The 13,235-nt window shown below is 41.3% G+C and overlaps 1 protein-coding gene across 12 annotated transcripts in view; it reads left to right on the forward strand.

Annotated features, from left to right (window-relative positions):
• mbnl2 (muscleblind-like splicing regulator 2) overlaps nt 1-13,235 on the forward strand; it is a 142,839-nt gene that overhangs the window by 91,819 nt on the left and 37,785 nt on the right. For all 12 annotated transcript variants that reach the window (XM_052026284.1, XM_052026283.1, XM_052026285.1 and 9 more), the window contains exons 3-4: nt 6,803-6,967; nt 8,681-8,884. In XM_052026284.1, the coding sequence (XP_051882244.1) occupies nt 6,803-6,967; nt 8,681-8,884 (369 nt within the window). The remainder of the gene's footprint in view (nt 1-6,802; nt 6,968-8,680; nt 8,885-13,235) is intronic.

The raw sequence follows: 13,235 nt of genomic DNA on the forward strand, positions 1-13,235 counted from the left end.
AGGACCGATTAAACAGATCACATTGATATGTACAGAATTCTTAAGGTGCATGATGGGGTTGTTGATTCCCCTGGCTGGGATGTCTATAACCATGGCCACAGTTTCAACATAGAGACAGTTTATCCAAAGGATAATGAATCTTAGGAATTCTGTTCCTGAGGTTGTGGAGTCTCGGTTGCCGGGTACATACAAGGCAGAATTTGACAGAATTTTTAGTTATTACGGGAATAAACTGATGTGGGTTAGTGAGGCTGAGGAAAAAATATCAGCCACGATCTTACCAATGGTCGAGCAAGTAGCCCTGTGCTGCTGTTTCTCTTGCTACAAGTTACAGGAGTACCACCTCAGTGTGTCCAATCTCTGCTCATAATTTAACCATTGGTGTCCAGGTATTTGGGTAAATTAGCACTGCGTTCCTTCTAAGCAATAAATTATTGTTAATGTGCTGTGGCCAGAACTGTTCAGAAAGCTCCAGCTGTCATTCTCCAGGGCTTTGTATAGCTGTATCATAGCATCTACTTTCTTGCTCCCCAGTAGATTTTAAGACCAGCAATCTATTACACTTTGATTATTTTCTGTAAACATTCTTGACATTTTAATTACCTACCTGAAGGATGCCTTAGTCTCTCTGGACTTCACTGCTTCCAGCCTTGTACCTCTGGTGGACTGATAGCACATTGCATGTGGTTATCTATTTCTGCAGGCCTTTGGTCAATTGCTTGTCTCTGTCTCTAGAGAACCTGGGCCCTTTCACCCTCCGTCTTGCCTAGCAGCCAATTGTTTTAATGACTGGAGGAAGAACCTCCCCTGGTCATCACCACCTGTGGCTTGTTCTGTCCCTTCTGTCACATGCCTGCCAATGTTTCCTACAGCCACATGTTCCAGCTCAAAACTTGCATGCAATTCATTTTTTGACAAATCCAATAATGCAGTGCTTTATGGATCAAATATATGAATTTTCCAGTAATGTGAAATAAGGACTATAACTAAGACAACAGTGTGAAATTGGTATTGGTATTGGTTTATTATTGTCACTTGTACCGAGGTACAGTGAAAAGCTTGTCTTACAAACCGATCGTACAGGTCAATTCATTACACAGTGCAGTTACATTGAGTCGGTACAGAGTGCATTGAGGTAGTACAGGTAAAAACAATAACAGTACAGAGTAAAGTTAGCCCTGGCTAATGATTTCATTTAATCAGCACTGAAATAAAAACTACCCAGAGGTCCCCTTAGCTATTTTGTGTAATGTCGGCAGCAATGTTTCTGTCACTCTTGTGCCTCAGACTAAGTCTCACTGTTTGCTTCCTTTGGTGTTCATCCTTTTGATATTGTCTTTGACACTTTGCGTTCCCCTCCGATAGTTGTGCTGTAAGTCCCTGGTCGGTCCCTGTCATCTGGTGATCAGCTTGTCCCAGCCTTATCTTGACCAGTTAGCAATTTAAAAAAATAACAAGAGAAAGCTAACAGCACTTCCTTGGGTGAAGGTTTTAGGTTTTGACTGGGGATTTGAGGAAAATCAAATTGTATTTATGTGGTGCCTCTCACTATCTCAGGACATCCTAAGGTGCTTCATAGCCTTTGAAGTACCTTGGAGGTCTTGATACTGTTATGATGTGAGAGGTGCATTGGCGAATTTGAGCTCTCAAATTTCCACAATTAGTTTTATGGTATTGCGATAAATTTTATTGATTGTGGGATAAGTACTGGCATTGGGAATGACATCCCAGTTGATCCATTGGGATTTATTCTATCACCCGAGAGACCAGCTGGTGCTTCGGTTTAACTTTTTCTCCGCGAGGTGGTAAGCCTGATGCTGCATCGTTGGTTCATAGAGCGTCAACCTATGTTTTTCTTCATCACGTCTCTGGATTGGGATTTGAATTCACAATCTGCTGGCTCAGGCGTGAGAGTAATTACAACAAGAGTCATGGCTGACATGGGACATAAGACATTTATTCATTAGTCACATGTACATCGAAACACAGTGAAATGCGTCATTTTGTGTTACTGAGAATGTGCTGGGGGCAGCCCGCAAGTGTCGCCACGCTTCCGGCGCCAACATAGCGTGCCCACAGCTCCTAACGCGTACGTCTTTGGAATGTGGGAGGAATCTGGAGCACCCAGAGGAAACCCACGCAGACACACGGGGAGAACGTACAAACTCCTTACGGACAGAGGCTGGAATTGAACCCGGGTCGCTGGCGATGTAATAGCGTTACGCTAACCATTACACTATAAACCCTGTCACAGGATATTCTGAATTTAACCACCAAATTCAAATATTTGCATTTTCTTCAACTCCCATCTGCCTTAAACAAAGAATTACTGTGCCATGAACCTTTTAGGTGGGGAACCTTGTGAGAAGATTTACTTGAGGCACAACACACTAAATTTCTGCTTTACATAATTGGTTGCTTCAGTTAATTGATTATTGTAAAATGCTACTGGAAAATAACTAATTTTATATACAGCTGCCTTCAGCTCGAACAAAGGGCTTGTATTGACAACAGCTGCAAAACAAAGTCACTTCCACTGCAAGATGCATCAGCTGCTTTTCATAACTGTCAGTAACGAGCTACACAGAATATTATCAATGCTTTGTGTGTTCAGCAGCAGCAATGTGAGACAAAGGAAAAAAGAGTACATTTTGGTAGCTGCAGCATCTTATCCCATTTAAAATGCAAATGAAAACAATTTCTGTTTGATTCTCTATCAGTATTTCAGGGCAATGTTTGGGAAATTTCTGACTTTCCTTTTACCCCTTCTGCCCGGCCCCACCACAGAACAATCACAGTGCAAGCTACGGTAAGGAGCGAGCTGGGTAGTGACACTTGCCCATTGTTGTTGCTGCTTCACCAGGAATTTTTAGGCTAAACTGGCCTTTAAACTTTTCTATCGCTGCATTTTTCTTCCCAAGATAATTTGTTATTGTCCGCCATTAGAATACTCACAGCAAGACACCGTTTTCTCATTACTTGCCATCAAACATTTTAATTGTCCTTCTCAACAAGACAATTGATTTTTGCGAGTAAGACTTCTTAAAGAGCATGCGCCCAGCTCAGATATCTTTCCTGAATTTGATTATTTTCACTTGAATTTTAAAACACTCCTTTATCTTCCCAGGGTGACAATGGCTAACACCAGGGGGCATAATTTTAAGGTGATTGGAGGAAGGTATAAGGGGGATGTGAGGGGTAAGTTTTTTACACAGAGAGTGGTGGTGCGTGGAACATACTGCCGGCAGAGGTTGTGGGGGCAGATACATTAGGGACATTTAATAGACTCTTAGATAGACACATGAATGATAGGAAAATAGGGGGCTATGTGGGAGGGAAGGGTTAGATAGATCTTAGAGCAGGATAAAATGTCAGCACAACATTGTGGGCCGAAGGGCCTGTACTGTGCTGTAGTGTTCTATGTTCTATCTCTTTCAAAACAAGTATCATTTCCTAATTAATCTGATTCTTTTCATTATTTTATATGCCTACATCAGGTCATTCCTAGGGAACTATAGAATCCATGTCATCCTTTCATTTCAGATATCCTGATCAATTGGCAGTTGTCCCTTGAACATAAGGAAATTTCCAAGAGGTTTCATAAATAGATGCAAGGAAATTGGATACCAGCTTGCAATGCGAGAGATTAGAAGGTTAAGGTATACTCAGGCCTCCTTTAATAAATAGATCAACAGTAAAGTAACAACAGTATTTTTAAAATAGTCATTTTATCGTTAGCTCCATTGAAATGGATTTTGATGTTCCAATTTACAGTTTTGCTATTCAGTTAATTGCAAGAATATTTGCCCAGAAATTCATCTGGTCCATAATGGGAATGCTAATACAGTCACATACAGTTCAGCAATGAAACTTCATCCATGTCATTTAATGCTCTTACATTAGGAATACTATTTAAAATTTTATCCCAGAGTAAACAACGTAGATGCATATTGACTATGCAACACTTCCAAACAGTTCAGATGCTCACCAAGGCCATTCTAACTGCCCCTCCCAAACCCACTGGCTCTACCACCAGTGGAGACACAAGACACTGCAGATGCTGGAATCTGGAGCAACAAACAATCTGCTGGAGGAACTCAGTCGAGAAACATCGACTGTCCATTTCCCTCCACGGATGCTGCCTGACCCACTGAGTTCCTCCAGCATCTTGCTTGTAGCTCAACCACCAAGAAAGGCAAGGAGGCACATGGGAATACCATGGTCTGCATGTTCCCACCTTCCTAAGCTGGAACTGTACCGACATTCCTTCATTGCCGTTGAGTCTATGTCCTGCAGCACCATACCCTGGAAACAAATAAAAGTGGGATCTGAAACAAAAACAGAAATGCTGGAAGAATTCAGCCAGTCAAGCAGCATCTGTGGAAAGAGAAACCAGTCAACGTTTCAGGTCGAAGAGCCTTCATCAGAAGTGAGAGAGAGAAAGCAAGTTAGTCTAAACAGCAGAGGAGGTGGGGAGGTCATTGAGTGGAACAAAGGGAGTGTCTGTAATAGGGTGAAATAATGCAGTCATTTGAATGGACGGGTGAGCTCCTTTGTGTAACGGGTTGCTAGTGCAGTGAGTCTGGGTGATGTTGTTGAGTCTAGCCCACTGGGATGTGCTGAGCAGGCCACAGCGTACAAATGAAACAAAGTAAAGGGGGGGAGGAATGGCAAGCGCAATCGGCCAGTAGTGATACAAGTGGAAAGAAAGAGCAAATTGTCTGAAGTTCTGCAGACTGCAAAGTTCCCAGACGAAAAATGAGGCGTTGGTCCTTGAGCTCTATACCCTATTTCACTTTCAGCAGGGTTGCCATGTGCACGAGTATGGTGAGGTACAGGTACAATGGAAAACTTGCTTACGGCAGCATCGCGGGCACAAGGATTCAGACAACACACAGAACCCAAGTTATTAATTATACAAGACAGTGAAGAAAAAAAATTCTGCAAAACAAGACATTAATGCAAAAGAAAACAGAGACAGTCCATGGTAGTGGTCTGCAGTGCTCTGTTGCTGAGGTAGGGTTAGGGTTCTGCAGGTCGAAGTTCAATTAGCATCATAAATTTTAAGTATTGTTAATCACTGACCGTTTAATTGCTATAGCAGGTTTAAAGTTGTTAATCTCATTTAATTAATGGAGATGACCAACTTTGTCTTTTAATTTTCAAACTCAGAGAGATTCTCAATTGCGTTTTCTTTCTCCCTTCCACGACCAGTAACTGACTGATGTGCAAGGATGCCTGATTGATAACTGCAGCATGTTGCGATATCTCTCCCAAACAAAACCTGAAACATTTCTGAGTTGATTGATTTACTGAAAATGTAAATGCCCAGTTGATTATTATTCAATTTCTCACCTATCTTTGACTTTAGACAAGCACCTTAAGAGCAGTAAAATCTGCAGCATTTGTAGAAGTCTTCTTTAGTAAATAGATTTAACAAGTACATTTTATTCTGCATCTCTGCAGTAACAGTGAATAGATATCACCCCAACTCCATGTTCACAAACATTATAAATAAATGCTTTTGCAGTTTGAAGACACTAAGTACACAAAGCCTAATCCTGAGTACGTATTTCTTCCAGATCAATAATCCCTAATCAAGGTATTTGGGCATTATATAACAATGTTTACCTTGTGTTTATAAGACTACTTGGGGTATTTTCCTCATGCTGGGGTGCAATATTTCAGGTTAGCTGCTCACTTAACAGTAGATGCTCCATCTAAATTTTACCCCCCCCCTTCTCCCCCTACCCCTTGCTTAACTTTTGACCCTCTTTCCTTTGTTTGAATTGATCTGTATTTATCACGTATTGATATTGAAGGAAAGATTTGTATCTGTATAGCACCTTTCTTGACTTTCAAGATGTTCCAATGTCCTTCGCAGCCAATAAAGATCTTTTAAAAAGTGTCGTTGTTATAATGTGGGAAACACTGGCCAACATCTGTGCAACAAGCTCCAATAAACAGAACTGTAAAATTTGCCAGACAATTGATTATTTTGCAATATTGACTGAGAAATAAATGTTGTCCACAATACTGGGGATATCTTCCCAGTTCCTCTTCAAGGTAGTGCCAATTGAAAGTATAGGTAGAGTGAAAGACACTGCTGCTGTTACAATATTGCTGTGGAATCTCTGCTGAGGTTTTAAGTCTTTGCAGTAGGAATTGAACCAGCAGCCTTCTCACTATCCAGCAATATCAGTGAACTTAGGAAATGAGTGTGTGAAATTAAAAGTTAGAATGCATTTAAGAATTGTTTATTTTTCATAGAGATATATCTAATTTTTTTTTAGTTTACGAAGCTTCTGATATCACCCTTATTTTTGGGGAAAAAAAATCAAGGGCCAGTATGTCAGAACTGCAATAAAGCAAGTGTCTGATCTCTGTCTCTCCAGGAATCATTTGAACAAAGATTTGCAGAGTGACCCACAAGCTCACCAGTGGTGTTGCACAGTTATAGATTGTTTTGCAATAGAAAATGGGTGAGAGATTTGAACAGATACAATATACATGATCAGTGACATGTAGAAATGAATATTTTGAAGTACACTTTTTATGTGCTTTAAGATGTTGGTTTATTTTCCACTGTGTCTGGTTTGTTTCGTTCTTAAATATCATCTAAAAATAAAGGATAAAAGGAAGCAAAATGATTGAAATCTAGCCTGTTCAACTGTTCAGTTTATTGTGTTGTTACTAGATAAAGATTTGCACTCACTTCAACTAAAGTTCTATTACTCTTGGGGGGGGGGGCTATATTATTGCCTATTTAGAAATGCTTCTGACCTGTTTTTTTATTCAACAGGGCAGATGCACAAGGGAGAACTGCAAGTATCTTCATCCACCAATGCATTTAAAAACGCAGTTAGAAATTAATGGACGTAACAATCTCATACAACAGAAAACAACTGCAGCTATGCTGGCACAGCAGATGCAATTTATGATGCCAGGTGCACAGATTCAGCCAGTCGTAAGTATATATATAAAACAAAAATTTTAAGAGTTAAAAGGGTCCTACTTGTGCTGCAACTTTGATCCAGTTGGCATCTTTTGCTCACCGTGTTTACTTTCCAGTTGTGAATGCATCTCTGGGAGAAGGCACCGAGGGAAAGTAGGTTCCCAGAGGTGGCAGGGTAAAAGTGTAGAGAGAGTTGTCCCTAGATATTTTTCAGATATTTATTTATTAGTCACATGTACATCGAAACACACAGCGAAATACGTCTTTTTGCGTTACTGAGAATGTTCTGGGGGCAGCCCGCAAGTGTCACCACGCCTACAGCGCCAACATAGCATATCCACAACTTCCTAACCTGTACGTCTTTGGAATGTGGGAGGAAACCGGAGCACCCGGAGGAAACCCACACAGACACGGGGAGAACATACAAACTCCTTAAAGACAGCGACCGGAATTGAACCCGGGTCACTGTATTCACATGCTTTGTGATCACTGTGGCATTAGTGCAGGTCTAGAAGCAGTAACTCAACCCAAAGTCAAAACATTTGAGAGAAATAAAGGCGATTCTTTGCCTCAACAAACATCCACCACCCACGTAATGTACTGCTGCAAAAGCTAATTTTCATGCTATTTGTACCCCGTGTATGTATGTCTATGACAACAATAAACTTGACTTACATAGAACAGTACAGCACAGGAACAGGCCCATCAGCCCACAGTGTCTGTGCCAAATTAACCTAATCCCGTCTGCCTGCACGTGATCCACATCCCTCCACTCCCTGCATTTTCATGTGTCTAACAGCCTCTTAAACACCACCATTGCATCTGCTTCCACCACCACCCCTGGCAGCCTGTTCCAGACACCTGTCACTCTCCGTGTAAACAAAACTTTCCCCCTCTCACATTAAAGCCACGTCTTCTAATATTTTTCATCAAAAATTCTGAAAGATTGTTTTACTTGAGATTACTGTTATATGTTGTACCAGCCTGTCATTATATTTCATTCACTTGTATGAACTTCCATGAGTAGTAATGTCTTTTTTAAAGAACTTTTCTTAACAAAATGTATAAATATCCAATGGATTAAAATTTGAATAAGTGTCTTCATCCAGTTTTCTGCAGTTACAGTTGCAAAGTATCTCCTTTAATGGTTCAGTTTTCAAATATCTGAATCATATTTTGTATATGCACTGTATAAGGATCTAAGAAATACATTACTCATTCTCGCTTTGTCAAGTTCAGGGACTGCAATAGTTGGCGAGCTGTCCTCTAACTTGTCATTTGTATTAGCCCTGCTTGTTATATAAGGGAATCTACATTATTTGGTGAAGAAGGAAGATAATTGGTTGTTTCAAGTAGCTGAAATGCCCAACTTCTCTCCTTTTCTGGAATCATTCCAGCATCATTCTGGAATCAATAGCAGTTCAATTATTTGGTCTTGAAAACCTCAAATATTACCTCTGGTTGGGAAGTCCTGATGTATTTATAATTCCTAATTGTACCAGCTGTCGGGTTTAATTATTTTTATTTGAAAGTAACACCACCATCGGTCATATTTTTGTAGTGAGTTTATGTGAACTTCTAGAGTTTCTTTTCATGATAGTATTAATATGTTTTTCTAGAAATAATTCTGATTCTTGGGTTTATTCAAGAAAAAAAATGTTTTTTTTCTGTGCAACTTGGTCTTTTTTTAAGATGATTTTGTAAACATGTTTGTTTTCTCCACAGGCCACGTTTCCGATGAACCCTGGCACGGGAGTAAATAATCATGCTTTTAGTTTTAGTCCTTTCCTGGCACCCATGCCTCCCAATGTGGGATTAGTTCCAACAGAAATTCTCTCCAACCCCCCAGTCCTTGTCCCTGGAAGTCCACCCATTTCAGTTGCAGGAACGGGAAATGTGCAGAAGCACATGAGAACTGACCGATTAGAGGTAAAGTCATAATATCAATGAAATTCAGCATTAAAGATATAACTGTGACATAATTCTAGTTGATCCTGCTTTTACCCTTCATTACATTCCAGAGAGTGTTGGAAGTAGACAATCACCCTGCACTTGGAAGATTTGCTTCTGTTTGTAAAGAATGCAATGGCAAAGAAAATTATTCCCTTTCCAGGCTTATTTGATAGTAATGGGAAAGCAAAAAAAGAGAGGAGTTAAGAGTTCAGATGCACAAGTGAACTGCTGCTTCACATAGAAGATCTATTCAGGTTTCTGAATAGATCCTATTTCGTAGGAAGGAAAGAGGTGAAAGGAGAGGTGCTACATCTCCTGCAGATGCATGGGAAAGTGCCATAATATGGGACTTGATGAGGGGATTGTTTGTTGAGAGATTAAGATTGGTTTATACACGCTGGAGATTAGAAAATAAAATATAATTTCATTGTGACTGGAAAGATTCTGGGAAGGATTGACTGCATAGATCCCAAGAGGCTATATTCTTTAGCTGGAGTTAGCTAGAACTAAGGGTGTGACCTTAGGATAAGGGGTTGGTCACTTGGAACTGACATTAGAATTTTTTTTATTTTGTAATCTTTGGAATTCTCGACCTCCCGAGTACTATGGATACTCAGTTGTTGGGTGTATACAGGGCTGGCAATTGTGGATGCTTACGGAATCCGGGAATATTAGGGGACTGGGTGGGTAAGTGGACAAGGGCATGATTAAAGATCGTGTTGAGTGACAGAAGAGGTTGAGGGACTTTGTGGCTTGCACCCGTATCTTATGGAGACACAAGGCCGGAATCTGGAACAAAAAGCAAACTGCTGGAGGAATTTAGCAGGCCGAGCAGCATCTGCGGGGGGTGGGGTGGTTAAGGAATCGTCAGCATTTCGGGTTAAGACCCTGCATCAGGACTGAGAACGGAGAGGGAAGATAGCCAGTATAAAGAGGAGAGGGGGAGGGTGAAGGACAGGGGCTGGAAGGTGATTGGTGGACCGAGGAAGGGTGAAGGACGACGGACAGGTGGAGCCAGGTGGGGGAGGGATAGGGGTAGAGTCAGGAGACAAGAGGCAGGTAGGTGAAAGACAGAAGCAAACAAGGAAAGAAAGGGCAGATGGACCCACGCGGGGGGAGGAGAGAGTGAAGGTGGAGCAGCTGCTCGAGGGTGATAAGCCCGAACACAAAGGCCACATGTTCTTATCCCAACTTTTCTCCCAGAGGAACAAACAGCATATTTAATAGCTAGGATATAAAAACGACATTTCACTGTGGAGTTAATAGGTGTATACTAAACAGATATAATCTCTGATAAGCATGAGAGAAGTGGGAGAGCAAGTGACTGAATAAAACATGTTTCAAAGTGGTAGAGGAAATAACAAAATGATGGAGAATCCAAGGTCAAAGTCGAGTTATTGTCATGTGCAGGGTACATGTGTGCACAGGCGCAATGAAAAACTTACTTACAGCAGCGTCACAGGCACATAGCATCAGATAAGCAGCATTCACAAGAAAAACATAAACATAAATTATCTACAATTTTTACAAGAAAAAACACAATTAGAACAAAAAAAAGTTCATTTTAGTGCAAGTGATCCGAGTGGTCATGCTGTTGCTAAACTGTAATCATAAGACAAAGGAGCAGAAGTAGGCCATTCGGCCCATTGAGTCTGCTCTGCTACCTCACCATTGCTAAACTATTCTCCCATCTAGCCCCAATTCCCGGATCTTTTCCCCATATCCCTTGACTAATTAGAAACCTATCAATCTCCTCCTTAAACACCCCCAATGATCGGGCCTCCACAGCTGTACGTGGCAACGAATTCCATAAATCCATGACCCTCTGGCTAAAGAAATTTCTCCTCATTTCTGTTCTAAATGGGTACCCTCTAATTCTAAGAGTGTGCCCTCTTGTCCTGGACTCACCCACCAAGGAAAACAACTTGGCCACATCTACTCTGTCCAGTCCTTTCAACATTCGAAATGTTTCTGTGAGGTCCCCTGTCATTCTTCTGTACTCCAATGAGTACAGTCCAAGAGCCGACAATCGCTCATGGTGATTAGGGTTGAAGGGAAGTAGCTGTTCTTGAACTTGGTGATGTGGGACTTCAGGCTTCTCAACAGGATGTTAAGCAAACAGGCAAGGAGTAAAATAAAAAAACAGAAAATGCTGGCAGCATCTGTGGAAAGAGAAACGGTATGTGGAGAGAAACAGCCAATGTTTTGGGTCTGCAATCCTGGGAACGAGAGAAAACATGTTAGCTTTCAGTAACTGAGCAGGTGGTGAAGGGATGGGTAAAAGGAAGGGGATTTCTCTGATAGGGTGAGATTAGAAGAGTTCACACAGCAGTTAGCGGAGCAATTAGAATCGGATTATGCTTCTTTGTCTGTGTAATGTCTTGCTGACTGTGGGACGTGCCCAGCAGGCTGGACTATACTAATAAAAAATAGAAAACTGAGCCAAAATGATAACAGGCAGAAATGGCCAGTTCTGACGCTGACAGAAAGAAAGCAAGTTAACTAAAGATGGAGAATTAGATGTTGATCGTTGATTGATATTTGCTTTCCCACTTTCTCTCATCCTTATCAGTGATAATATCTGCTTAGTATATATCTGTAACTCCACAGTGAAATGTCGTTTTTATATCCTAGCTATTAAATATGCTGTTTGTTTCTCTGGGAGAAAAGTTGGGATAAGAACATGTGGCCTTTGTGTTCGGGCTTATCACCCTCGAGCAGCTGCTCTACCTTCACTCTCTCCTCCCCCGCGTGGGTCCATCTGCCCTTTTGTTTCCCTTGTTTTCTTCCACCTGCCTCTGTGTTCTGACTCCGGGAAGGTGAGGTGTTGGACCTTGTAGTGTGCAGGAGGTCACAGACAGATAGGTCAGAGTGGGATTGGAATGGGAAATTAAAATGGCAGGTAACCAGGGGCTCAGGTCACTGCTGCAGAACTGAATGCAGTGCTCCACAAAGCGATCACCTAGTCTGCGTTTGGTTTCTCCAGTGTAGGAGAGACCACATTGTGAACACCGAATGCATTACCCTAGATGGGAAGGAGTGCAAGGAATCACCTGGAAGGACTGTCCAAGTCCTTGATCCGTGGGAAGGGAAGAGGTGAAAGGATAGGTGCTGCGGTCGCATGAGGAAGTGCCGTTAGACGGGGAATGGTTGGTGCGGACAGAAGAGCAGGGCAACGAGTGACGAAGGGAGTGATCCCTTCAAACTGCCGAGAGGGGAGGGGAATTTGTGTCTGGTGGTGGAATCATGTTGGAGCTGGCGAAAACTGCAAAGGGCCGATCGTGGAGGCTGTTGGGGTGGATGGTGAGGACCAGGAGAACTCTGTTCTTGCTACATCCAGGAGGAGAAGCAGAGAGCTCGGGTGTGGGAAATACTGGGTTAGGGACTCTGTCCACTACTGTTGAGGGGAAGCCATGGTTCAGGAACAAAATAGGCATTTCAGAAACACACGTACAGAATGTCTCGTCATTTGGAGCAATGCAGCAGAGGTGGAAAGACTGGGAGAATAACGGAAAATGTTGGGAACAGCAGATCAAGCAGCATCTGTGGAAGGAGAACCAATTATAGTCTCAGATCCAAGAGTATCAGAATTGGGCAAGGAGTAAGGTTGTTATACTTAATTTAGAATCAGAGACCTGAAGAGTGCCCAGGAATAAGTTAGGTCCTGTTTCAGTATTGTTATGAAACTTGTATAGGGAATCGAAGGAGGAAATGTCAGAAATTGAAATGTTCAAGCACTTATATAGGTTGGATGAAGCACATCTTAATCCTGTAGTTTCATTGTGGTGACGTTATTGTTGTCAAAACCAGATTTTGCCCTCTCCAAACACAAGGGTGTGCTTTCCAACAGCAGTTACGTCATAGAGATCAAGAGAGCAAATCTGGCTGATTATTAATAGATTTTGTTTCTAGGAGTGTTATAACTATATGTATCGACCCAAATCTGATCCCAGGTGAAATCAACGATCTAGGGACAGGTTAATAAACTCAAATCTAAAATCTTCCTGGTATTTGTGACTCAGTAATATACTGCGTGATGCATTTAGTTACTGAATTATTGGATGATTAAAAAGCATTTAATCAAATGTAATTTGATTTCACATTTCAAGATTAGATGAACAAATAAAATGTACTACTTATCAACAAGCAATTAAATTAGCAAATAGTTTCTATACTTTATGATCAAATAATAGTTTTACTATTGCATATTTTTACTGGTGCATTCTAACGATGTTTCTATGATTTTCATTTCTGTTTTTTTTGTAATATCTTCAGATTTGGGCAACACAAAATAAATTTAGGTTTTAATTCAGATTACAAGGATCTA

The sequence above is a fragment of the Pristis pectinata genome, chromosome 11 (genome assembly GCF_009764475.1).
Source record: "Pristis pectinata isolate sPriPec2 chromosome 11, sPriPec2.1.pri, whole genome shotgun sequence".
Classification (NCBI taxonomy): Eukaryota; Metazoa; Chordata; class Chondrichthyes; order Rhinopristiformes; family Pristidae; genus Pristis; species Pristis pectinata.